The 26,412-nt window shown below is 47.8% G+C and overlaps 2 protein-coding genes across 3 annotated transcripts; one reads left to right on the top strand and one right to left on the bottom strand.

Moving 5' to 3' along the window:
- Positions 1 to 3,071: 3,071 nt before the first annotated feature.
- LOC149306090 (fibulin-7-like) lies at positions 3,072 to 11,365 on the top strand. Its single transcript, XM_089540538.1, has 9 exons — positions 3,072 to 3,223; positions 4,268 to 4,391; positions 6,647 to 6,803; positions 7,745 to 7,915; positions 8,044 to 8,169; positions 8,449 to 8,571; positions 9,555 to 9,692; positions 9,803 to 9,941; positions 10,138 to 11,365. The coding sequence occupies exons 1-9, from the start codon at positions 3,105 to 3,107 to the stop codon at positions 10,496 to 10,498; spliced, it is 1,458 nt and encodes a 485-aa protein (XP_089396664.1). The 5' UTR covers positions 3,072 to 3,104; the 3' UTR covers positions 10,499 to 11,365.
- Positions 11,366 to 11,668: 303 nt separating this feature from the next.
- On the bottom strand, positions 11,669 to 25,106 carry LOC149306089 (pyruvate dehydrogenase phosphatase regulatory subunit, mitochondrial-like). 2 transcript variants are annotated; one of them, XM_089540162.1, is made up of 18 exons: positions 24,906 to 25,106; positions 23,993 to 24,248; positions 23,080 to 23,213; positions 22,323 to 22,404; positions 22,066 to 22,229; positions 21,331 to 21,452; positions 20,617 to 20,734; positions 20,340 to 20,489; positions 19,708 to 19,900; positions 18,711 to 18,835; positions 17,903 to 18,058; positions 17,677 to 17,810; positions 17,351 to 17,499; positions 16,806 to 16,918; positions 16,488 to 16,582; positions 15,741 to 15,830; positions 14,376 to 14,558; positions 11,669 to 14,155 (listed from the first exon to the last, which is right to left on the bottom strand). In XM_089540162.1, exons 2-18 carry the CDS (start codon positions 24,217 to 24,219, stop codon positions 13,751 to 13,753), a joined length of 2,640 nt encoding a protein of 879 aa, XP_089396288.1. In that variant the 5' UTR covers positions 24,220 to 24,248; positions 24,906 to 25,106; the 3' UTR covers positions 11,669 to 13,750. The 2 variants fall into 2 exon arrangements, with proteins under 2 accessions (XP_089396288.1, XP_089396289.1); XM_089540163.1 differs by having other exon boundaries at positions 24,974 to 25,008.
- Between the last annotated feature and the right edge of the window lie 1,306 nt (positions 25,107 to 26,412).

Genomic DNA, 26,412 nt, shown 5'->3' with positions numbered 1-26,412 from the left:
AATCGAGATCGACTCCAAGGCAGTTAACAACAAACTCTTTACAACGGGGACTGGCACTCAGAGTCTTCAGGGAAACAAGCTAAGATGCCTTTCTCTGAAGATTGCCAGCCACAGATGCTGGCGAAACGTCAGAAAGAAACTCCGCTAGAACATGGCCACATAGCCCAAAACCCCCCAAAAAACTAAGATACCTTTTGTTTTTGAGCTAGTCAGCTGAGGTTAAGGAGGCCAGACATCCCACTTTGCAGAGAGGTCTATGATCAATGGTGGGACTGGGAAATGCCCAGGTAATCCCTGCCATATTTCCCAGGTGAATGCAGGGCCTTGCCAGATGATGATATGTGTATGTGTGTATATGTATGTATGTGTGTACACACACAGAGAGAACAAAAGTATGTATGTGTGTTTGTGTATATATGTGTGTGCGTATACACACACACACATATATATATATATATACACGCAGACCTCTGATATACATACACACACACGCACACGGAAGTGCCAAGTTCATAGGCATCTCTCACTTGGCAACCCAAGGGTCCTTTTTCCTCCTCCTCCTCCTCCTCCTCCTCCTCCTCCATCCAGCTGTAAGGCTTTCTAGCAGCACTGGCTTCAATGGAAGCTGGAGAGAGGGACACTGTGAAAAAGACGCTGTCTGAAGCCATGGACCTCCTGGGAGCCTCCTGGAAAGTCCACTAGCCACTGCTTCTTCTTAGTTCTCCTGGGAACCCAGGGGCAGAGGTCCACCAGTTTTGGGGAGCCTTGCTCTTGAACACTTCCCGAATAATAATAATAATAAACCATTCACCTTTAAAATGATTATACTTTTAATTGTAAGCCTGAAGGCAGAGAACATCTAATTAAACATAATAATTGCAAGTCACTCTGATAGCCCTTAGGGCTGAAGGGCGGGGGATCAATACCATAAATAATAATAATAATAATAATAATGAGAATGCTCCACGTGCAAAGGAGGCCACGCCCCTCGGGAATAGGCAGCCAATGGGAGCAGAGGAAGGTCCAGGACAATTGATGGAGGCCACGCCCCCTCAGGAATGGGGAGCCAATGGGGAAATCACATGAGTCCCCATAGACTTCGGTTTTATTAAGATGTGGCTAATAAAGAACATTCCTGATCCAATGGCGCCCTCTTGTGGCTACTCAGGACACTGCAGCCTCTAGATCGATCCAAAGAGAGAGAGATCCCTCCCCTCTAGGGCTCCCCTGAAAGGCCCATTCTGCAGCAACATCTATTAAAAATACATACATGCATACATATATATATAATGTATTTATTATGTATATATCTATATATTTCTAATTTATATGTGTGTGTATATATATATATATATATATATAACTGTCTATTATATATGTGTGTGTATGTGTGTATATATATATATATATATAAAACTATGTGTAATATTATGTATATGTGTGTGTGTGTGTATATATATATATATATAATTATACACACACACATATTTAATTATATATGCATATATGTGTGCGCATTTATATACAATTATAAATATGTATGTGTAAAATTATAACTTTGTATATACAATTATATATGTGTATGAGTATATATATGAAACTCTGTGTTATACAGTATATGTGTATACGTAACTGTGTGCACAGGAGGAGACCATTGGAGCCATTGCTTCTGGCAAAGGAGTTGAAGGCTGCAAGGGACTCCTTCCTGGCTCTCTCTCGGGCGCCCTCCTGTGGCTAGCATTGGTTGACTTTTGCTTTCCTCTGAGGCTGGGAGTTATATATTGATGCAGTGCATGTACAAAGGGCTGTATGTGTGTGAGAAAGAGAGAGAAAAAGAGACACACTGCAGAAATAATCCAGTTTGAAACTGCTTTAACTGTCCTGGCTCAATGCTTGGTCATCCTGGGAATTGCAGTTTATTGTGGCACCATTGCCCTTGGACTAAATGTCTCACAGTACTACAATTTCCAGGATTCCCTAGCACTGAGCCGGAGCAGTTAAAGTGGTCTCAAACTGGGTTATTTCTGCAGTGGGTTTTGGACCAGAGAGAGAGATCTTTGCACTAATCTTCCTAGACCTATCTCAATGCACAGACCTTTCAAACTTCCAAGGTGATACACACTTTTTATACACCCAAAGCTGGTGCCACTGGAGTCAGCTAGCACTGATCCCACCCCAAATCCACACACACACACACACACACACACACACACCACATCTGAAGCCACAACCTTGCCAAGAATCACGTCTAGCTGCTTTTATACATATAGGAACAATATTTACCCTTGCGGAGGAGCCAAATGCAAGCGCCTATGAAGAAGGCATTGGGTGCTTTTGCCCATTCACAAACACTGCCTTCACTGTGCGGCAGACAGCAGGCCCCTTCAGCGCTTGCTGACATTTCGCCCCTCCGCTCCGGCTGCTGAAGCGGAGTGTCTTGTTATGTCCCAGGGTCTCAAAACCAAAATTTGGGTCATGCTTTTGCTGGAGAATGCGAGGCTTTGCCTTTTTACGTAACACTGCTGGAGGCTGAAAATCTGAAAAGGATCAAAAGAGGAAGACAAACTGAGCATTCCTAGCAGTGGCTCCAGTGGGTTCTTCGCTTGCAGCAGGAACTGGGGGTCTCTCAATCCCCCTTTATGTGTCTATGATGCTGTGCCTGAAAAGTTACTTTTTCCAGTTACAACTAGGGATAGCCATGTTGGCTATACAGCAAATCCAATAACTGCCTAACAATGGAGTTTATCACACAGGGTTTATTCCATGTAGAAAAGGGATTTAAAACGAGAAACTTGCAAAAGCAGACTAGTTTTCACACAACGTCAGGGGTATTGAGCATTAATCCGGCATTAACCCATACAGAAAGGGAATAAAATCGGCCACTTTTTCCTTTTGGGATTCGCTAGACCCATTTAACCCACGTCTTTTTGGATAAATCGATTCCACACAAGTGTGAGCCAGATGCGGATGTGAACCACGAGTGGGTTGTTTTATTTTATTTTGCAGCAAGAAAATGCGACCGAAGCAAACGTAATAGGAACCACGCTCCGCTGCTGAACTGATCCATCGATTTGGATCGCAAAGCGATTTATTTATAAGCGGGAATGCAGCCACAGCATGTACCATCGTGTCCTAAGCTTCAGGTAGCTGCAAAACAAAGGACATGGCATCACAACCAAGCAAAGCCCACAAAAGCACATTACAACGAAGCACAGCAAGACTGGTGAGTGTTTCTCCCTTCCAGCGGCTGGAAGGTGCCTCTGCAATTCCCTGTAATTTCTGGGTATATTTCTGGACGCTTGCTTCCGAAGGACGGAGGAGGCACAAGGCGAGCTTTCTAAGCTGTGGTTTCTCCCAAACTGGTGGAAAAGGAGGGAGGGGAGCCCTGCCACTCCTTGCCCACAGACAAACCCCAGTTCAAGGGCTGAATGTGCACACATGCGCCTAGATCCAGCAGTTAGTTCCAGCTAAAGGAAACCTACCAAAACCATAGGAAGCATAGGCTGAGATCCTGGAGACAGAGCACACCTTTACTCTCAAGGAGTGAGATGGCAGTTGCGTCGTGCAATCATTGACTAATTACAACACTGCAGTGTGCCTTCTGTATGGAAGTACGTGTGCAATGTACACCCATGTGCGCTTATGCACGAGGGCATCATGTTCTGGATTTCACTTCTGCAACCAAAATGTGAACCGTACTGAAAAAGTCCAGTTTGCAATTGGAAAGCCATTTATTGCCTGCATACGTCGCCAACACTGAGCCAGCATGATGCTGAAGTAGGACTAGGATTCTGGAGATCAGAGTTCGAATCCCTTGCTTGGCCATGGTTTAAGAATAAATCCAGATTTTGTAATCTCTTTTCTTTTTCCAACACAGGGGAGTAGCTAGAGGTATAGCTAATGTATATCCTTGGGTGAGTGGTTGGGGGTTGGAAAGGGGTGACCCCTGGCTCCAGGTCCCAAAAGCCCCTCTGTGCCAAAGCCAAGGCAGGCAAGGGAAGGAGCAAAAACAGCCACTGGGCCCCTTTGGAGGGGATGAAAATAAGGCAAGATGGGGAAGGAAGGAGGGAGGGAGAAAGGCCGGCCGGGGAGGAAGAAAAAGAAGGAGGAGGAGGAAAGTGTAGAGGTCTCCAAAGACCCAAGAAGGTCTGCCCCTTTCTTTCCATTGGAGACTTGCTGAGCTGCAAATCCAGCAAAGAGAAGGAGGGACAGCCAGGGATCTCAGCCACCTTCTTCCCACCGACTCTTCCTTTTTTCTCTCTCCAAGGACAGCTAAAGAAACTGCACCGAGAAGCTCTTTTCTTTCTCCCCCTAGGTCCAAAATGCTTCCCAAAACGGTGATCTTGGTGGTGACCCTGAGCATCGTCCAGCTGCCCCTGAGCATCACCCAGGTAAGAAAGTGGGGAAATTTTGCCTTGGAAGGAGAAAAGGTAGTGCCCTTGCCTCCAAAACACAGGGGCTATAGCTTGGGAGGTGAAACTAGGTGGGTAGGAGGCTTTGCAACCTAATAGCACTGGAGGACCTACAAATACATAGAGGAGTGTCCTCTCTAGGAATCTCTAGGTCCTCCGGTGTGACTTTGGGCAGAAGTTGACAATGGAGTCATGCTCTAGAAATTCTTAGAGAGAACATATTAATCTAATCCGTGAATAATCAAACCCACAAAACCGCAAATGTGGAGGGCTGACTGTAATTACAAAAGAAGTTGTAGCATTTCGTAGACAAAGGGGCCGGTCACACTTACGTTTTTTGCACGGAGAGATTCACATCTGTGAACCAATTCAAAATCGATTCACTGTTCCCACTGCATTTTAAGGTGGCAAATCTCTCCATGGCATCTGGTCAGAAGTTCCCATTGAACATCGTTCTGGATCAAAACGGAGGCATCTCCATTTCCCAAACGGTGGCTGTGCATTCCTAATTGATCCGATAGTGCATTCACACTTTCAGATGTGGTTCTTAAAAAAGGAACCGCTAAGGGAGCCAGTGCCAAATGCATTGGTTTAAATGGGCTTTTCGGTACCTACTCGGCAAACTTCACCAAGTGCAACTAGTGCAAGTCTGAACGACAGGGAAATAACCCAGTTTCCAAACCGAGTTATTTCATAGTGTGAATGGGGCCTCAGTCTGCTTTCTCAGATTTGCTATGCTTCAACCTCTTCCACTCAGACTTGAAGGGGCTATAAGATCCTTTTGCACACTGATATTCCAGACTATAATGGCTAGGTCCCTTACTGTTTACTGTTTACTCTTAGCTGCTCCGATCTTCTGGAGAAGTGAGATAGAAATAAATTTTATTATTATTATTAATTATTACCCCGATGGGAGTTGCGCCTGTAAGGCTGTTGCACTTGCAGGTGCAAATGTGGTTGTGTATTTCGTTGTGCAGCATTGACATTTAGGGGCTGTGCAGCACGATCGATGCCTAACAGCATACAGAGATCTATGCTAAGCAACTCCCAGCCACCAAAAGGAAAAAACATGAGGTGGAGAGGGAGAATATAGGATTGGGAACACAGGCTGTATATTCACACAGGCTAGCCGCATATTTCCAAAAACGTGTTTCCTTGAAGCTGAGGTCTGTAAAATTACACATTCATGCATAGCTAAAGTGGTAGGGTTTTCTGACCACTGAAGGAGTGGATGTTTATCTTGGCTCTCTCCATTTGCTCAAGAGGAACGGAGCCTGAAGGGATGGGATATGAAGAGGCTGCCTTGCTCTGAGTCAGAGGTCCTGGGTCTGTCTGCATCTGCAAGAGCTCTTCTGCAGCGGAACAAACGGCTTGAAAGGATGGTGGACTCTCAGTCTTTGGAAATCTTTAAACTTAGGTTGCAATTGGGCATATATCTGGAGCGCTTTAGTTGTGTGTCAGTCGGTCAATCATTTATTGCATTTGACTAAAAGCTATTGCTGTTGTTGTATGCCTCCAGATTGTTTCTGTCAAACATTTCTTTCTGGGCAAGATATGCTCAGAGGGGGTTTGCCATTGCTTTCCCCCAATTAAAAAAAATCCCAATAAAATCCAGAGAAAGAATGCATACATTCATTTACATGTTGTTGTTGTTGTATGCAGCAGGGGATGGCAATGGCAAACCTGCTCTGAACAATTCTTGCTAGAAAACCCCAGGACAGGTTCACTTTAGGGCTGCTCAACTTTGACCAAAAGTCGCACTGAAGGAACTATAGAGAGAACACTCCGCTAGGCATTCATTCGTAGCTTCTCCATCACAATTCAGTGGTCCATGTCTGGCAGATGCTTAAAGAATACCAGTTTGAGTGTTGGACTACAACTCTGGAGACCAGAGTTCGAATTCCTGCTTGGCCATGAAATCTTGGACTGGACACACCAGACCGGATGACCCTCATGGCCTCTTCCAACCCTGAGCTGATGCTATGAATACAATGCAATCCAGAGTTGGAGGATTTATGGGGCCTCTGGACCATTTTTCCTAGGAGTGTCACTCTCTGGCCAACTGCGGTGAAAGCACTACAGAAATGGCACAAGAGTCTAGTGATGGGAGCGCATTTGCAGCTCAGCCTGTGGGGATATGCCTTTATTCTCCTCTTTGGGAAACCAAGCCACCTTTGTTTGTTCAACTGTGCCTTTGGGGGTTTTCCTGACCTACCTTCCATCCATCCATCCAGGAATGCCTCAGCAAACAGCAAGTGGCCAACACCATCCGACAGGTCCAGAAACTGCTGTCCGCCCACGAAGCCTCCCAGCTCCAAAGCCTGCGCAACTTCAAGAAGCAGCTGACTGTCCTCCAAGGCAGTGTCCTCAAGCAAGGGACCAGGCGGAACGGTAAAAAGGCATATGGTTATTGCTATCTATTGTATGATTAAGGCCGTTTGCAACCGTTAAAAATAAACATAGCTAAAAAAAACAACCCCAAATACAAAGTTAAAAATATCATTAAACTATCCATAAAAACCAGTGCCATAGTGGTTGAAAAGCCAACAACAAAAATGAACACAGATAGATAGTACAGCACAATATTGCAAAGCCTATTCTCCTTAAACAGTCAGGCTTCAAAGTCTGCTCAAATAATAATACGCACCTCCCTCCACATTTGACTTTTGCATGTGATTATTCATGGATTTTTTAAATAATAATTTTATTAGGTTTTTAAAACATATTAAAAAAACAGTTTACGATCCTCCATAACATATCATAACACATTAACTACAATCTGCCGTGTTTGTATTCTCACTCATTGCTTCCTTACTGCCAGACTATCTTTTTATCCTAGCATTCTTAATTTCATGGATTTTATTAATACGTTCGCACTAGGAATCTCTAAGTCCTCCAGCGCAACACTGTGGTCAACTTTGACCAAAAGTCACACTGAAAGACCTACAGAGATTCCTGGGGAGAAGACATCAGTAGGCGTTTTTAGCTTCTCCAGTGCAATTCTATGGTCAATGTCTGGCTGATGTTGACCACAGAGTTGCACTGGAGGACCTAGAGATTCCTAGAGAGGACACTCCACTAGGCCTTTGTAGCTCCTCCGGTGCAATTCTGTGGTCAACATCTGGCAGATGTTGACCACAGAGTTGTATTCATACATTACTTGATCAGTGTGTGCGTGTGTGCAACATCCGTATGTGCATGTAAAGCTGTTAAAAATTTGGAGAACCACTGACTTAGAGCATCCAGAAAGCAGCAAGGTAGGCACAGGACACTTAGGGAGTCATGAGAAAGAAGTACCTTGGCTCACCTTTCTCTTTTGCTGTCTCTGGCAGAGAGTTGCGCTCTTCTGCCTGTTCCTGCGAATGGCCGGCGGTTGGGCAAGAAAGCGGCTGTGGGCCACGAGGTGCATTTTGTCTGCGATCTGGGCTTTCGGCTGATGGGTTCAGAGACACGGATGTGCTTGGAGAACCGGACGTGGAGCGGACAGACACCGTCCTGTAAAAGTATGTGCTGGGTGGCCTACTATCCCAGTAAGAGATGACTGGATTTTCACAGTGTCTTTCTTTTCCTGACATGCTTCCAAACCAATGGAATGAATAACAAATGTCCCACCCTTCTCACCTTAACCCAGACATCAACGATTGTGCCAGCAACCCCTGTGCCAATGGAGGCACTTGCGTGGATGGCATCCAAAGCCACAGCTGCCAGTGCGCCAGAGGCTGGTCGGGAAGCACCTGTCAGGTCCCACTTTATTCTGGTAAGCAATGGGTCACTGCCCCACTTCTTTCCTTGAGGAGGAAAAGAGAATTTGGGGATTTGGGGGAATTGGCAAGGTGGGTGCTGATGGAATCAGCTATTTATGAGCTCTTAAGGGAGGTTAAAGTGCATGCCACATTAGGTCTGTACTTGGTTGAATTTGGATGTGAACCTGGTGTTCCCCGGTTTTAATGCACAACTCTGATTTGGGGTGCATTTCTCTCAACCAACGATTCTGGCATTTGGGAAAATGACCTGACAGCCATTTCTTTCTCTGCAGATGGAGCGATTCTCAGCAATACATCCTTTAGCCGCCAACCGCGCTGCGCAGACAACCTTTTGGGGTCACGCCAATGCAGCTGTGACAGCGGCTTCCAGATGCGGGCGGGAGGCATATGCCATGGTAATACACACACACACACACACACATATTTATATATATACGATTTCCCCTACTTTTACATTGTCTTGTTTTAAGCAATAATTGACTTAATATAACTTTCATTGTTTGCCTTCAAGTCATTTCCAATGTAATGCAACCTTAAGGCAACCCTATAATGATGGAGTTTTCTTGGCAAGTTTCTTTAGAGGGGGTTTGCCATGGCCATCCTTTGAGGCTGAGAGAGTGTGACTGGACCATGGTCACCCAATGGGTTTCATGGCTGAACAGGAGGGGTATTTGAACCCTGATCTCCAGAGTCCAACACTCAAACCACTACAAGACTAGCCTTTTAAAAATATCGCTATTGTTTTAAATGGTCTTAAATGGATTTTAGAGCCAATGTGGTTTGGGTCTTGGACTACGACTCTGGAGACCAGGGTTCAATTCCCAGCTTGGCCATGAAACCCAATGGGTGACCCTTGGTCAAGTCACACTTTCTCAGCCTCAGGGTAAGGCAATGGCAAACCTCCTCTGAACAAATCTTGCTAAGAAAACCCTGTGACAGATTTGCTTTGGGGAGGTCACTGAAAGTCAGAAATGGCTTGGAAGCACACAACAATGACGATAGTCCAAAACAAGAGCTCTCTACATACTGATTCCACAGACTAACCCGGCTATATCTTTGTATTTTAAATCACATGGTTAGCTTGAGAGAGAAGAGTTGAGTTTGCATGCAGGAATTCCCTATCTATCTAAGGAGGGAGATTGCAAAATTCTTCCAACACTTTTCCTAGTCAGTCAGTGACTGTCAGAGGCTATGGAAGTCGCCGTGAAAGAATCCCATCACCAGCTCATGATGTGTTGAAACAGAACGTGGCACTTCGTCAAGCAGTGAACCACGTGGTGTGAATTCACCCTCATTTGTGCAAGAAAAGGCAGGAGGAAAGAGGGGTTTTCCCCCGCATTGGGTGACCACTCACAGCCAGGTCTTTGCTCCTTTGCAGATGTGGATGAGTGCCACGTCTTCCAGTCCAGCCGCCACACTCGCATCTGCCTCCACGAATGCGTCAACCTGCCAGGGTCCTACCAGTGCATTTGCCCAGAGGGATACCAGTTCCAGTCTGACCAGAATACCTGCAATGGTGAGTTAGATGTGACGGCAAAAAGGAGGGGAAAGAGTCAGTGGTTAGTTAGCGTATAGTGTACAGCATTAGTTAGCGAATATTATTTTTTCCCCGTGTGCCTTTGTAAGACATCGACGAATGCGCCGACAACCAGAACAACTGCAGCCGCGGACAGACCTGCGTCAATATCTTTGGGGGCTTTCGCTGCGTACGACCTGAATGTCCCAAGGCCCATCTCAACACCACTTACGTCAAGACTTCACCCTTGTAAGTATAAGCCCAAGATTCCGTACATACTGAAAAAATGGCTTTCTCCCAAGCAAAACTATCCATGTAGAGTCGTAAGCTACTCCTTCTGCTGCAGTAAGTATAGATTTGAGCCATTGTCCCAACACAGAACACAGTCTAACGTGGCCTTTCCCTCCCTGCTTCTTGCCCTGCTTCTTGCTCTGCTTCCTCCCAGGCAGTGCGAGCGCAGCCCTTGCCCCATGGACAGCAGGGCTTGCCAGAAAGCCGCCCACTCCGTCTCCTTCCACTACCTCTCCCTGCCCTCCAACCGCAGCGTGCCCAGGGTCCTCTTCAAGATGTCCACCAGCCGCTTCGTGGGAGACAGCCTCCGCTTCGCCATCTTAGGCGGCAACGGTCAAGGGCAGCTGATGGTCCAGCGATCCGACCAGCACGCTGGGGAGTTGGTCCTCACCCGGCCGGTGGTGGGTCCGGCCACATTGGAGGCCGAGCTGGAGATGAGCGAGTTTGCCCACAAGGTCCTCTTGGGGAAGCACATCTTCAAAGTCACGGTCTTCGTCTCCCAGTACGAATTCTGAAACTGGCATCCAGAACATGGCCTAGATGGACATTGAACAGCATCAGCAGCAACATCCTAAGGACTTGAGCCTCAACCTGTGATGCACAGAACAGCTGGAAGTGGCCTTCGAAAATGAAGCCACCCTCTGTGTGGGATTCATGCAGTGCTTCCATGGTTCCTGCTCCAAAAGGAGATGATTATATACAGTACGGGTTTCCAACATTTCCCCCATTTTTTTAAGGATGACTCCAGTCCTTATAAGATCGGGGAGGAAAGATACCCCAACGGTTGCCCAACAGAGGCCCTGCCAGAGCTGGAAAAGATAAGAAGGAACATGATTTCTATAAAGCACAGCCCTCTCTCTCAACATAGGATTGCCCTGGGCCATATTTACAAGGCTTTTCTCTCAGTGGTGAAGGAGGATCTATCTGCCCCATTATTCTGGGGGATTAATCCCAATTTCGCCAAAAGAGTGGGGAAGGAGACCCCTCAATGTTAACTTTTCCCTTCTATCAGGCTGCCCCAAAAGCTAAAGGCAATTACCCAAGTCTGAAGAATGATCAAAACCAGCAGATAAATCTTTCTGATCTAATAAGGAATGGTTCTTGAATAACAGCAGTGCAAACTCTAGAGATGGGTCTGGAAGCTCTGCAAGAAATAGGTTGTATCCTGAACGCTGTATGATGATACCTGGAGGACATATATATATAGACACACCAGCGAGGAGATATGCTCAAACCCCAAATTCTCTTGTCAGACATGTGCAAAAGGAATGAATTTCACCTGCTATACAAATTGTCATCGCTACATGCTCTAGCTAGGTACCAGAGGTAGAAAAGGTAAAATATATAGATGTTAAAAAAATCATTGCCTTTACTGTGTAGACACTGCCATTAAACTGTAATGGCTGAGTATTATGTCACATGGAAAGGTTTGTTTGTAAATCAATAAACCACCTGTAAAAATGCCATCCTGTCCCTGTTTTTAAGTAGCAGGTCAAATTATACATGGGTCAATGTAAGTATAATATTTTAACACACACACACACATCCATCTTTCGCTCTCTTTCCCCCAACATACGCAATCAATATGTGGGCAAATCCAACTCAGAGCTCAGCAAGTTCCCTGGATGTGCCAGGGAAAGAAACCAAGAGCACAAAGAGCAGCAGTAGCTAAAATGATTCTCTTTTATTATTGATATACAAACCAGGTAGCATTGAAAAAACCACTGTGGAACAGGACATAACTGCTGAAATGCCACATGATGAAGATGCAGCTTTCCCAGTGGCATGGGCAGGGATGGGAAGCTGACATCCCCTGCCCAGCCTTGCATGCTTCAGAAGAAGAACCCATGGTCTCTGAGAATGCTCTCTCTGCACTCCAGGCACATAAAGTCCTCTTAAATACACAACGGCCCACTTCCTCAGACTGTGAGAAAAGGCTAAAAGCACCCAAGGCCCTGATATATTGCCCTTCCCAGGTCAAGAAGCATCAGCAGAGTCAAGTACTGGAGAAAGGATGGAGCCGAGGGCACCCTCAGCCCCTTCCAGTAACATTCATGAGCGTGTAAGGCACTCTGAAGGGAAGGAGAGAGGTCTGCTTAGCTCCCAGTCTCTAGCACCTATTCCACAGAAGAGATGTATGCAACACCTTTGGAGTTAGAGTTAAAGTAATGCTGAAAAAAATGAAAGCAAACACACCCATCCCAGTTTTGGAGCCGATTTCTGGAGGGAATGGAAGATCGGGGAAGGGTGGCATGCAACCTCAGTATGAACAAATGTGTTTAAAAAGTGCACCAGAGATCCAAACTGGAGTGACCCTTCAGGCATGGGTATCAGGAGTGTAAAGGAAGGAAGAGGAGACAATTTGCTAGTGAAGGAATTCCCCCACATGCAATGTTTAGAAGAGGCAGGAGCTGCAAACTATGTCTGGGGTGATAAAAGGGGAGCTACCGACAGGGGCTTGGGAAAAGAGACAGCACCCTGGGATATGAGTCAGTTGTCCCCACAGGTCTTGCAATGTAAAATATATAGGACTGAAGAATCTCTGCCTTAGGACCAACCCCATATTCCTCCTGAAAAGCCTCTTTGGCATAAGAGCAGCCAGACATGGAATTTGGAGAGCGTCAAAGTGATATGGTAGAGCAGGAGTGACCAAGGTCAAAGGGTGCAAGGGTCAGTTGGTGCCCCTATGGCCCAGAGTGGGCTAGGAAGGAATCAGGACATCGACCTCTGGGTACCATTTTCAAAATTTGGGAGCTGATTCAATTCATTGGGATGGGCTTGGGAGATGCTCCAGAGGCATCTCCCTCACTCCTGTGGTCCTCCAGAGGTGACAATGAGGCAATCTGGAGGACTATGGGGAGGATCAGGGAGATTTTGGGAGATCCACCTGCAGCCAAGGGTCTGCAGTTTTCCCACCCCTGTGATAAAAGGCTTTGCTTTCACCCCATTTGTTCCAGTCGTTTCTAGTTTGGACAAAAGTCAATTCTCCCTCCACAGAGGAGGTCAAGAGCTGACTGAGACAGATTGACCACTTCTGTTGGATCCAAGGCCTGTACCTAATGCTTTTCTCTGCCTAGCAAGAGTCCAGAAACCATCTTCTATGTCCAACTCCCTCCAGTCCTTTCTACAGACTGAGGAGGTCTGAGAGAAGAGACCGCAGGCACTTCCTCTCTTCTTGGATCTACCATTCAGAAGATTTGAGGCTTCTTGTAGGACACTAACCCCGCACCCGGGAGGGAGAGAACTGACACTGACAATGCCACCACTAAATGATTGCACCATTTCCCACTGCAAAAAAATAACATAAAATAAATAAATGGGTGGATTTCCTTCTAGCACCTGCCAATCCTTTTGATAGACAGCCCAAGAGAAAGCCAGCTGCAAAGGTGAAGATGGAGGTGTCCTGTGTCCAAAAGGTTTTGATGGCTCCCTGGGCGATAGGATTAAGTGCCATAAAAGGAAAGAGGTCCCAAGGCTGAGCATCAAGGATTCCCTTTGATGCAACACAGCCAGCATTCCCAGAGCATGCTCAGGTGTGTGCGTCTTCACCTGCCCCATAAGCAGAGGCTGCCCTCCAGTTCCCAAGAGCCCTGGTGTCCTGTAGTCCAGCAAGTGCAACTGGGGAAGGCAGGAAAGGGCAGAGGATTGATGGGGAAGGATAAAAGTGAGCATTTACAAAATGTAACAGACCAAAAAGACGATATGGAAGCCTGGTAAGCAGCAGAGGAAGAGTCTGGAGCCGCTGCAGCTGCTCTTCTAGGATGGCCTCACTTTCCCTGGAAGCCGCTGAACTCCATCTCATCCTTGTGCCTCCGGGTGGTGAAGAGGGAGCTGAAGGGGTACAGCTTGGCCTTGGCCTGGAAACGCTGTCCTGCCAGATCGATCTCATATTCCCCCCGGTTGATGAAGTCGGGTGTCACCACCTGTGCCTCCCCAGTTTCAGGGTCCAGGTTCTGGATGAAGCCCAAGCAGACGTGTCGCTCCAGCGTGTAGCTGTAAGCGCTGCTGGTGGTCTTGCCCACATACTGGCCGTTCCGGTAGATGGGCTCCCCCCACCAGGGCCAGAGGTCCAGGTCAGTGTCGTGGTCTTCCAGGATGAACATGGTGAAGCGCTTGAAGATGCCTTCCTGCTTCTGGTGCATCAGTGCGTCCCGCCCAATGAAGTCAGTGCCCTTCAAGGGGATGGAATGCAGAAAGGAAAGTTAACCCATGTCTTTACAGAAGGTGTGGGCAGATAATGGGAATTCTATAGCCAGGGTTGTAATATCCATTTTTTCTATATCCTATGACAGCCTATCCCCCTTCTAACAATTACATTGTGCTCTCACTGAGTTAAGGGCCAACTACGAAATACACTGACAGATGCACACCCCGCCTTGCCCCTTCACGCACCTTCTCCAGTTTAACCCGGAACTCGTGCCCACATTCCAAGGGGGTGGTGAACGCATCCAGATCTTGGCCCCAGAAGGCAAAAAACTTCTCAATGCGTAAACTGCGGAGAGCGTAGTAGCCCGAGTTCCGGATGCCATACTTCTGCCCGACACTCATCACTTCATTGTACACATGCAGAGCATACTGCAGGAGAAACAACAGAGCAGGACCACTCAAACAAATCTGGTCAGAGGCAACACATCTTTGCAGCTCCAAAGAAAGAAAGAAACCGAGCAGCTGCCTTTGGCTACCAACACAACTGTACATGTTGAAAAACAATGGAGCCACAATTAAAGTTACCACTAGTAAGACACTTATGTTGGGATGGGCAACCAGTGTTCACCCATGCAAACTCCCAGCAGGCTGCAGTGCCCCACCAAGACAAAACCAGAAAATGAAGTAATGTTACGACTGATTTCACTTTCTAATTTCATTTTCATTTTGTGTCGGGGGATGTTGAGTTTTGGTGGGTTTTCACATTTGGAGAATAACTGGCATGTATTTTCTATTCATTAGAAACAGACACATCCCACATTTTAACTGTATCATTTTCATATTGAAAGCTGGAAGCTGAAAGGGCACTTTCCCAACCCTCCCAATTAATCCAATTAGCAGAACTGGTAAATAGAGCCCTTTCCCAAGAAACACCCCACTTTCTCAGCTAGTAATTCCACTGCTACCCCTATTCCTGGAAGCCAAAAAGTAAACCTCTTTTAGCAAACTAACAGGAAGCAAAGTCTGGCTACACAGGCAGACAAAAAGCAGCCTTGTGCAAGCTGCACCTCCGAGCCTCCAGCAACCAAATCTCTAGAGCTGTCTAATTTTGGGTCAGACTCCGGCCAGCCAAGTTAAGAGACAACGCCAGCCTTTCACATCGAATTTAAAATGAATATATGGCAAAGAAAGGCTGGATTGCAACCATGATATGAACTGGGGGTGAAGAGCCTGTCCTACCAGTGAGCCTTCAAGCCTTACATAACTTATCACGTTATGTAAGTTTACATGGACCACTGTCCCAATCCATGAAGGTACAATTTACATGGTCCTAATTTGTGTGAATTATTTTCTTCTTATAATTTAGCATGTGAGCAGGATTATGTAGGCTGTCTTCCCAAACCCCATAAATACACTTATTGACAAGCCTGAAAGGGCATTAAAAATGTTATTGCTGGCATATTCTAAGCAAAAACCTCTTTGGCTCATATTCTATCATTCTTCTGGAGTATATGTGTGTGTATGTGTAATTCATATATTCAATGGCAGCTGGGCAAAACCATCTTCCCCAAACCAGAGGGTTTGGTTGCTAAGATTACAAACACCTCTCACCTCAATGGGAATGTAGAGCATGAATCCAGGCTCCCCAGTATGCGTCATGCTCATGACGCGGATGCCATTGGCGTAACCCACACTCATCTCCTGCACAAACAAGATTGAGATGAAGAGGATTCAGGTTGGCACAGCACTTTACAAAACCAAAGACAGGAGAAAGGACTTAATACACAGGATCCTTGCCAAAGGTCTCAGGTTCTCAGGATGCATGAGCTGAGACTGTGCCTCAAAAACAGACGCTCTTTCAAACATAGAGTTTGAAAAACAGTGTAAGAGCCAGCATAGTTTTAGTATTGGATTATGACTCTGGAGACTAGGGTCCAATTCCCCCCGCTCAGCCATGAAACCCACTCAGTGGGCAAGTCACACTCTCTCAACCTCAGAGGTTGGCCAATGGCAAGCCACATTTGAACAACTCTTGTTAAGAAATTCCCATGTTGGTATCACTATAACATTGAAAGGACTCAAAAGCGCACAACAACAATCATGCCAAATGCAGCAGCAAGACTAAGAATGTCCACGACTCAAACTACAGTGTCAAGGCCACTGTGTCCTTCATGGGGCTTTTGAATTTTAAACCTCCAAGCTACCTGCCAAAGATCTACAGCCAGACCTTCCTCTTCTGCACAGTTCTGAGTTCTCTTCAGCCCCTGAACTATCTGCTACTCCTAAACTATCTTCATCCCCTCCTGATGTATCTCTTGCTCAAGCTGGGATCCCAAACCCAATGAAAGAGTCACATACCTTGCAAAAGAGGGAGGGGAAATGGTCAGGAGTCATCGGTGCGTAAGAGAGCTCTGAGAGAACGTCCACGGCACGCGGGCCGATCAGATTCAAGGCTGTGTAGAGAAAAGGAGAAGGGCTGCTACCTCTGAGCTATCTGGAGAACATGGTCCCACACAAAGAGGCCTTCCTCTCCTGATTCCTTGTCCTTTCTCAGCTCAACAACTTTGCAGTAGTTGCGAGAAGCAGATCCTTGCTTGGAAAGAATACCAAGCTAAGTGTAAAAGGATCCCAGGTGTGCCTACAGCTGGCAGCCATCATGTCCCCAGCTTGCCTCACCTGTGTACTTCCAGGTGACATCTTCCAAGAGCAAGCTGTTGTCTTCTGGCATGTGCTTCTTCAACCAAGCCCAACAATGGACTTGCTGGTCTGTGGGGGAAATCATGAAGAAGCTGGAATACAAGGAAGAGGAAAAACAATTCATCACTATGTTTAGGGAATTTCCAGTTTGCTTAGATTGGGCTCTGAGTGATCATTCAGCCTCCATGTGTTGGAGAAGAGCAACATCAAGTTAAGTGCATGTAAAAGGCGGGGAGGACTTTTGGATATGAGAGGCAGAAAACTGCCTTCCTCACTTGGATCGGCTGAACTTAAACTCAACAGTTCAATTTTTCTGGAGTGTCTCCTGAAACCAAACTGCAGGTGATTCAGGACAAGCACAAGGAATCCTTGCTTCCCATAGCATATTGCTGATTTACAAAATGGAAACTCTTGCTCCATTAGACCTGGGTGGATTTCTTCTTCTCTGTCTTCTCCCAGGTTTCACGCCATGAGAAAAGCCAGTGCAAGACAAGCAAAGGCAGAGCCCGGCTGTGCAATCTTACCTGCGTTTGTTTAAGCGAACGATGCTGCAGTCGTTCTCATACCCGCCATTGTGGTTGAGCATCCCTGTGTGTACGATGTGGCCAACCGGCACATCCAGATCATTGGAGAACAGATACTGTAGGACCTCCAAGGCCTGGTCCCCCATGCACTGCAAGATTGTGGAGAGGGTGAAAAGAAGATCAGACAACGCAGCAGGCTTCACCGTACATCATGATAGCTTGGAGGTGGAACCCAAGTCTTCCTATACACTTTATACACATAGCCTGAAGGTCATTTTATACACAATATTTATACACATCCCATTTCATTCTTTTGCCACACTTACACTTATTTCAAACTTGGTGAAAGAGGACATGTCGATGACGCAGATCGCCTCCTTGCAGCACTTGACCTCTTCCCCCACGATATCAAACCAGTCTGGCTTGTAGAAAGTCTTGCTTTGATCCAGAGCCAGCAGATCTAACAGGGAGGAAGGACGAGCCTTAAGCCCCGTGGGAAAGGGCTGCTTGCGCGGTTTCCCAGGGCCGCAGGCCAAGGGAAAGTGCCCTCACCTTTCCCGGGCGGAACAAAGTACTTAGCCCTCTCGAAGCCATGCTTCTCCATCCAGCGGGCTCCCTGGGCATCCAGCCGGTCATAGAGGGGCGATGTCCGCAACTGCCTTCCAGTCTGGAAATCCCAACGGGGCACTTTCAGATCATAAATCAGGGCTGGAGGGAGGCCACAGAATCACAAGAATCAGAGCGCTGGAAGGGACACAAATCCATCACCTTTCTGGGCCAAGAGGGACATCCTGCGCAGCCCTGAAAGATACCTGTCCCAACCTTGGATAGCAAAAGAACCCAAGGAAGGCAGGGAGGAAACTTCAGAACACTTTGCACCTCTGGCTGACTCCTCTTGGAGTTTGAAAAGTAATGTTTACTCCCAATTCATTACCCTGGGCCTGGTGCGCACACACAGTATGTTGATTCATTTTAACAGATCCTGTAACTTCAGCCATTTCTTGTACTCTGTTCCTCACAGCACAGCACTATATCTGTGTCAAGCTTACAGTTAACTTTATGGCAGAGCTTGGAACCTTATTGCACTAGCCCTGAAGCACTCCACTTAATATAAGTAGCAAAACGTTCATACAAGATGAAAGTGCTATAATTGTGTAGCATGAGTAACTTTATTCAGCCACACATTCTTCTCTGTCCATTTCTATGAGCCACAAAGCTCTGGCATCCACTGAACAAAGCATGCAACTCAACAGGGAAGTGGCTGTTGTTGGCAGCCTCTCCTCCACCTGCCCCAAGCTATCCCTCCACTAACAGAAGGGGCTGGCCACAAACAAGTTCAGCACCGGGCCACCTCACTTACGCATGACTTCCATGACGCGATGGCGGAGAAAGGTGCGGCTGCCCTGCAGAGCACCAAAGCGCTTCAGGTCCAATGGCCAGACATTATCCGAGGGATAGCCATTGACCATCCATTCAGCCAGGAACCTGTCCACAGAGGAAGACATGAAGGAGCAGGGATCAAATGATGTCACAGCAGATTTAACCAGATTAATTACAAATTGCAGCGAGGGAGGGAGCTACATAGATAAGACAGACAAATAGTAGGTAGGTAAGTAAGCAGAAAGGCAGAGATGAGAAAGCTAAACAGACCCCTAAAGATATGGATGGATGGGCAGACACCCAAACAGGGAGACAGACAGGGAGACAGAGATTAATCTTCAGACACATCGCTGTGTTGGCCTGGAATATCAATATGCAAAAGGATCTTGTAGGTCCTTTGAGACTCAGTAAGCAAAAGGCATTATAGCATAAGCTTTCATAGACTTTGTCTAATCTCTGCATCTGAGGAAGCAGACTAACACATGGGCACACAAAAAGAGACAGATGACTCTGAGAGAGAACAAGGCAACATTATTCAGCATGCAGCTCTTGAGGCAGTTGGGAACCAGGGCCTCTCCTGCCTTCTTATCCAAATGAGGACAAAACACAAAACACAGCTTGTAAAAAAATGTAGAGAGAAAAGGGAAGGAGACAATACTAGTCTCAATAAGCATCTGTTCTCTGAAGAAAGGGCATTTTGAGAGGAGCCACTCTGAAAGCTGAGAGGCTTGCAAATGTAAAAATCATTCAGCTGCAGCACTGTCAGTTACAGATGGTCACCCATTGAAGCTGCCTTATAGAATATGAAGAAGTGGACTGAAATCCAGAAAGGTTTCTGCTCAAATTAATCAGTTCATCCTAAAAAGTGCTGCTAGATTCTTCCTCCCACACTTTCAAGTAGCCCCGCAAATACAGGGACAAAGTACGCATGAACAAAGCTGCCCGCCCGCCCTCCAGAGAGTGGTGAGCCAACTTACTTGCCTGCTCCGCCACCAAAAGATGTGCCAGCTGAGTTCATGCCTGCCAGAACGAAGTAGCCTTGAACGTTGGGCGACTCTCCCATGATGCACCGCATGTCTGGAGTGAAGGATTCTGGGCAATTCACCAGCTGCACAATCTCCAGGGCTTCCAGATCCGGCATCCTCCGCAGAAGGGCACTCAGAAGGGGTTCTACTCCCAAAGCAAGACAGAACAAGGAAGCTTTAAATATCGCAGTAGTCTACCAAGGTAATTAACACAGACAGCAAACCAACCCACATACCCACCAGAAGAAACCAACTGCTCCCTTCCCAGCACCACAGCAAAGCCTGACGTTTCCAAAGATGTAAGTATGTGGCCAGGTTGGCTTGTTCAGAGCAAGGAGTGATTTTTCTGCTTATAGCTCCATCCACTCTCTACAGCAGAGTTATGCTGGGTTGCAGCATTCCCCAAGTGAGCAGAGCATGCATACATATGGGGCAGAGCTTTACAAACGAAGCTCCTCTCTGCCTAAAATTTTATTTACTACTTTGATTTATCGCACAGACTCTTTGCCCATGCCAATATTCAAGCATCTCTTGTCAGAAAGGAGCACTGACAGGATGGGGCCCAGCCAGTCCCACCGACATACCAAAGTGATCCCAATCCTCCTGCAGGTTCTGTATCTCGAGCTGGTTCCGACCCTCTGTGAAAATCGGCTTGGGGTTCTTCTCAAAGCCACCTGAGAGGATGCCCCCCTGCCAGTTGCGAATGTAGATCCTCCCATCAAGGTCCACAATAGCTGCAGAAGCAAAGGGAGAGAAGGGTTTGCAAGAACAGGGACAGATGGTCACCCCCAGGCTTCAAGCCATGGCAGAAAACAGGATCTGGAAATGTTTGAGGAGAAAGTGGGGGGGGGGGTTCCTCACTTGGTGTACTGCTGTCCAGGGGGGTCTTCAAGGGCCGCGTGAGGAGGTAGAAGTGTTCGCAGGCGTGCAAAGGAATGGTGACCGGCCCCTCATTGGAAAGGCCTAGCTCATATGCCCACTGAAAGCAAAGCAGGAAGGTTAGTGTCCCCCTAAACAGTAGGTAGATTTCAGCCCAGCATGGCTGACCATTCAAACACAACTGCTTCTAGGCTCTCATCATTGATTTATAACTTAATCTCTATTTGGCCTTTCTCTAGCTGCATCTGGACTACAGACATAATGCAGTTTGACACCACTTTATCTGCCATGGATCAATGCTACAGAATTCTGGGGTGTGTAGTTTTGCGAGAGAGCTCTGGTGCCTTACCAAATGACTAATCCTAGAATTCCTTAGCACTGAGCCATGACAGTTAAGATAGGGCTAAACTACATTATTTCTGCAGTGCAGATGCAGCCTCCTGCCATCTTCCCTCTCAGATTAGCTTAACTCTGTACACTCAGTCCATCCCAGACACAGATGGAGGAAGCCCACAGATAGCCTAGAATATTAAAAGAGCAAGAAACAGGAGTTCCCATGGTTTAAGGTCAAAATGATCCCAAGATCTCTTTGTTTGACAGAGCCACTTCAGGGAGTCACGGAGGTCATTTGCAACATCGCTGAGCCCACATAAAGGCACGCACATCCGCAAGCACGCCATGCAAGTAGCACCTGACCTGTCCAGCACAGTTAACAAAATACTGGCACTCGATTGACCCCCGGTCAGTCTCCACTCCAGCCACACAGCCTTTCTGGGTCACAACATGGATGACACTTGTCCGCTCATGGATCTGGGCTCCTGGGCAGAGAAAGGAAGAAAAAGAGGCATCAGAAGTCACCTCTTCCCAAGAAAAGCTGCTATATTTGGAGCCTCTCCTGGATCATGAAAGAGCAAAAACTGGGAAGCATCCAATGAAATCCACAAGAGGAAAAGGAAAGATGTCTCAAGGTGCTCAAAGCATTTCAGCCTGCAGCTTAAGGCCTTCTTCAAGTTTAAAAATGATCCAAAAAGCAAATCTTGATTTGTCGAAGGGATACCATTTTACTATGCTATTGTATATAATGGGACTTGAGCATCCACAGATTTTGGTATCCATGGTCCTGGAACCAAACCCCAGAGGATACCAAGATCCCACTGTACTGAAATTGGCTACAACTCCACAGGATCTCAGGAAGAGGAATTTCACATCAATTGCTGCCTTGTCTTTTAACTGGAGATGCCAGAGATGATGCCCTACGTGCAAAGCAAACTCTCTGCTACTGAGTTATAAGCTCTCCCCTATACTGCTAACTGAAAGAGCAAGAAGAGCCTCTTCACATCATCCTCATTCTTTCACAACCTTCCCCAGTAGGCATTTCTCAAGCTCCTCAGCTGAACAAAGCAATGCCTGGACACCAGTGTGGGGCTGTACCGTTCAGAGAAGCAGCACTGGCCAAGGCGTGGCTCACATCCGCGGATGACACAATGGCGTCTTCCGGCACATACATGGCCCCCACAAGGTCGTGGATGTTGATAAACGGATGGAGCTGCGCAACTCTCTTGGGTGGGATGATCTCACACGGGATTCCCATGACCCTGTCAAAGAAAGAACGTACAAAATGGAGGCCAACTGCCGCTAGCCCTGGAATGGTGGCCACGCAAGTCACCCCTCTGCTGCGCCACACTCACTTGAGCCGCGAGGCGATGCGCTTCAGGGAGATCAGCCGGTCTTGCGTCTGAGCTAGTGAGATGGAGCCAGTCCTCATGTAACCTGGAATGAGAACCGGCAGCCTCTCAGCAAAATGATCAGTCTTTTCCCTGAGAGGTTAGACTGGCAACCCCCTTGCTATTCTTCCGTAGGCAAGGAAAGACTTCTTCTCTCAGCTGGCCTCTGATTGGGACTGACATCGCAGAACAAAAGGGCCTCAAATACACTCATCCCTCTATATTTGCTGCTTTGATATTTGTGTTTTTGATAATTCACGGATGTGATTAATATGTCCTCTATAGGGATATCCATGTCCTCCAGTGCAACTCTATGGTCAACTTGAACTAAAAGTCCCACTGAAAGACCTAGAGATTCCTAGACAGAATACTCTACTATTCACTGCAGTTCTATGGTCAGTGTCTGTCGGACGTTGACCACAGAGTTGCCCTGGAGGACCTAGAGATTCCTAGAGAGGTGTCCTCTCAGGTAAAAACATGGTGTTTTTGTTATTTGCAATGTTTCCATATTCACGGGGGTCTTGTGCCCCTAGCCCTAGTGAATACGGAGGGACAAGTGTAATATGCCATGTTGTCCTTGTTTGCACAGATATGGGAGTCATACTGTATTGTTTCTGGAAAGGCAGTACACAACTGAAGTCATGCCTCCCATTCTCCCTGGAGCAACTTCACCCCAACTAAATGGTCTCACTATAGACGCCTGATCTCCCCCAGCCCTTACCAGTTTTTATCCCCGTCTCTTGCTCCAGTTGCTGATACAGCTTGTTGGAGTAGTCGGCCATCTTCAGCTCAATGGACAGGTGCTGCGCCGTGCTGACGATTCCCGCGCAGAACCTCGTGGAGCCAGCCGCCAGCCTGAAAGAGAGGAGCCATAGTGGCAACTCTGAAGCCGTTCCAAAGCGGAAGATCTAACAAGACGGATGGGGAGAAGGACCACAGCGCCAGTGAAACATTTCTCCTTTGGGCATTGGCCAGGAAACATGCAGCAGCCGCCCACAGTCCCCTAGAGCCGTGAAATGTGTTATAATAATAACAACAACAATAATAAATATCCCGCCTTTCCAAAAGGATCAAGGCGGGTTACAACAAAATCCATAAACAAACACATACAAATGCATGTCTAAGTGATGCCACCTCTCTTCTGCTACTCCTTGGGACCCTTCTGCAGTATTACCAGGGAATATCCCTTATCCAAAACGCTTGGGACCAGAAGAGTTTGGATTTTTACTACCTGTATCTGCATATACACTTGTCCCTCCATCTTCGCTAGGGCCAGGAGCACAAGAGCCCCATCGTGAATATGGGAAAACCGCATACGACAAAGACACCATGTTTTTACCTGAGAGGACACCTCTCTAGGAATCTCTGGGTCCTCCAGGGCAACTCTATGGGCAACACCTGCCAGAAAGTGACCATAGAGCTGCACTGGAGGCGCTACAAAGGCCTAATGGAGTGTTCTCTCTAGGAGTAATCTCTAGGTCTTTCAGTGCGACTTAAAGTTGGCCATAGAGTTGCACTGGAGGACCTGGATATCCCTAGAGAGAAGGCATTAATCAAAGCCGCAGACACGGAGGGATGAGTGTACAGAGCCTCCTTCTGGCCCTTTGACCACCGAGAGACGCGGAGCTCCTTACCTGCCCTGCTCCAGCAAGACCACGTCCCTCCATCCCAGCTTGGAGAGGTGATAGGCCACAGAGGTGCCCATGACGCCTCCGCCGCAGATGACCACCTGCGCATGGGAGGGCAGGGGCGCCAGGGGGGGCTCTGCACCGCTGGTGCTGCTCCGCCGGGCGCTGGGCTGGACCCTCCATCCTCGGCCGGCCCTCGGCCACCGGACGCCCGACAGCAAGCGCAGGGCCATCTCCGCCCAGGGCCTCAGCGCCGGCGCCTCTGCAAGAGATGCAAGAGCAAGGTGCGTTCCTGGGAAGCTGGCGCCCATCGATACAATAAGCCTCGACGGTGGCGGTAATTAATAACAACGCAGCAGTGTGGGAGTTAATAAGAGTTATCTCTCCAGCCTCACCCGCACTCTTTGGGAATCTCAACAACCTCCCTGCAAGGTAGGCCTTGGCGACGGCGCTGAAGCCACACCCATAGCTCAGCATTTGATGGTAAAGCCCCGCCCCCTCGCAGCGTATTTGCATGCCCCGCCCCCGCCTAGGAACCCCTCCCTGGGTTTGATGCCCCGCCCAATAGGCTCAATATCCCAGCACCGCCCACTTATCCAGGCTCATTTGCATGTCTAGGCCCCACCCACCAGTCATCCTCATTTGCGTGCCCCGCCCACTAGGCAGCTCACTTCTATATCCACGCCCCGCCCTTTAGAACGGTAAATTTGCATGCCCCGCCCCAGCTCTCGCATATTTGCATGCCCCGAGCCCGCCCACTAGGCTCGTTCAATGGCACGTCTCGGCACCGCCCACAAGTCACCCGTATTTGCATGCCCCGCCCACCAGACAGGTCACTTCTGTATCCCAGCCCCGCCCATTAAACCGGTTTGTTTGCATGTCCCGACCCCGCCCACTCATTTGCATGACTCTGCCCTACCCTCGCCGAAGAAATAAGGCCTTCAGCTTCCCTTAGAAGCCGACCAGAGCCCATCCGGGTCTCCTCACCGGCGCGCTTCCCGAGGCCGCGACCTTCCTTTCCTCTCCTCGATTTCCCCGCTCTCGCTTTACGACCAGAGTGCTTTACGACAGCGCCGTGGACGGCGCCGTACCTCAGCCCAGCGGCAGCCAATCAGCGCCAAGAGGGAGGCAGAAAGGGCGGGGAACAGGACCACACCCACCGCGCAGGCGCACTGGGATTCGTGGCAGGGGAGCGGTTATTGCGCCTGCGCGGCGCGCGCCCTGCATTTTTCTCTCAGGTGGCAGAATCTGCCAGCGATTGAAAGACGCAGATTCGTTCCTAATGTGTTTATAAATCCTTTTAAGTTCCTTTTCGGGGAGCCAACCCTCGAGAGAGGCCCAGGCCTGGCTTGGCCTTTGCTTAGAGGCCTTCAAACAGAGGCTGGATGGACATGGGATTTCCTGCATGGCAGAGGGCTGGACTGGATGGCCCTTGCGGCCTCTTCCAACTCTACGATTCTATGATTCTAGTGGCTTCACTCTTGTGGGGGGAGCTGTGTGGTTTGCAAGTAAGACCCAACGGCCCAGCAGTTGCCTCAGGGCCAGTGGCTGGGAAAGAGTGGAGGAGGAGGAAGAGGCACTTCATCCTGGCCAGCGTTAGACACGGACACACACTTTGCCTCATGCACAAAACTATGGGAAACATGGTGCATCGAGTGTGTAGAGAGCTCTTGCGGCCCCTCTGAGACTCAAGTCCACTTCCTCAGATCTCTCCAAATGCACCTGAGGAAGAACGACTTAAATGTACAAACGCTCCTGCTGCCAACTTCTTCCTTTCAATTAAGTCTCAAAGGGGCTACAAGATCTCTCTACATACTGATTTTACGGACTATTATTTCCTTTGAATAATAATAATAATAATAATAATATGCATCTGAGGAAGTGGACTTGAGTCTAGGAAAGCTGCTGCTGCCATCTTCTTTCTTTCAGTGAGTGTCAAAGCGGCTACAAGATCTCTCTAGATACAGACTTTACAGCCTAACACAGCTATATAGTTCCCTTATATTTCAACTTTTGTACAATGCCTGCACCTCTACTTCCATTGTGTCAACCGCCTGGAGCCCCAAGGCTGGAGAAAAGGGGGTTTACAAATAGAAAGAACTAACAACCGCCATGACGATGGGGGTACTGCCACCAGAGAACCATCATCTCCATCCATGAAGGTTTCCCAGGTTCAGAGACACTTTATGGGAGGAAACTGTGCTAGCTGTTGTTGGCATCGTTGTTTCAATGTTGGACCGGGGTTCGATTCCCGGCTGGGCCATGAAACGCCCTGGGTGACCCTGGGCAAGTCACTCTCTCAGCCTCAGGAGAAGCCAATGGCGAACCTCTTCTGAACAAATCCTGCCCAGAAAACCTTGTGATAGCTTTGCCTTAGGGTTGCCAGAAGTCAGAAAAGGCTTGAAGGCGCACAAAAAGAAGAAAGG

The sequence above is a fragment of the Sceloporus occidentalis genome, unplaced genomic scaffold (genome assembly GCF_023333645.1).
Source record: "Sceloporus occidentalis isolate IW3139 unplaced genomic scaffold, rSceOcc1.0.p SCAF_10, whole genome shotgun sequence".
NCBI lineage: Eukaryota > Metazoa > Chordata > Lepidosauria > Squamata > Phrynosomatidae > Sceloporus > Sceloporus occidentalis.
This window is presented reverse-complemented; position numbering and strand designations above follow the sequence as displayed.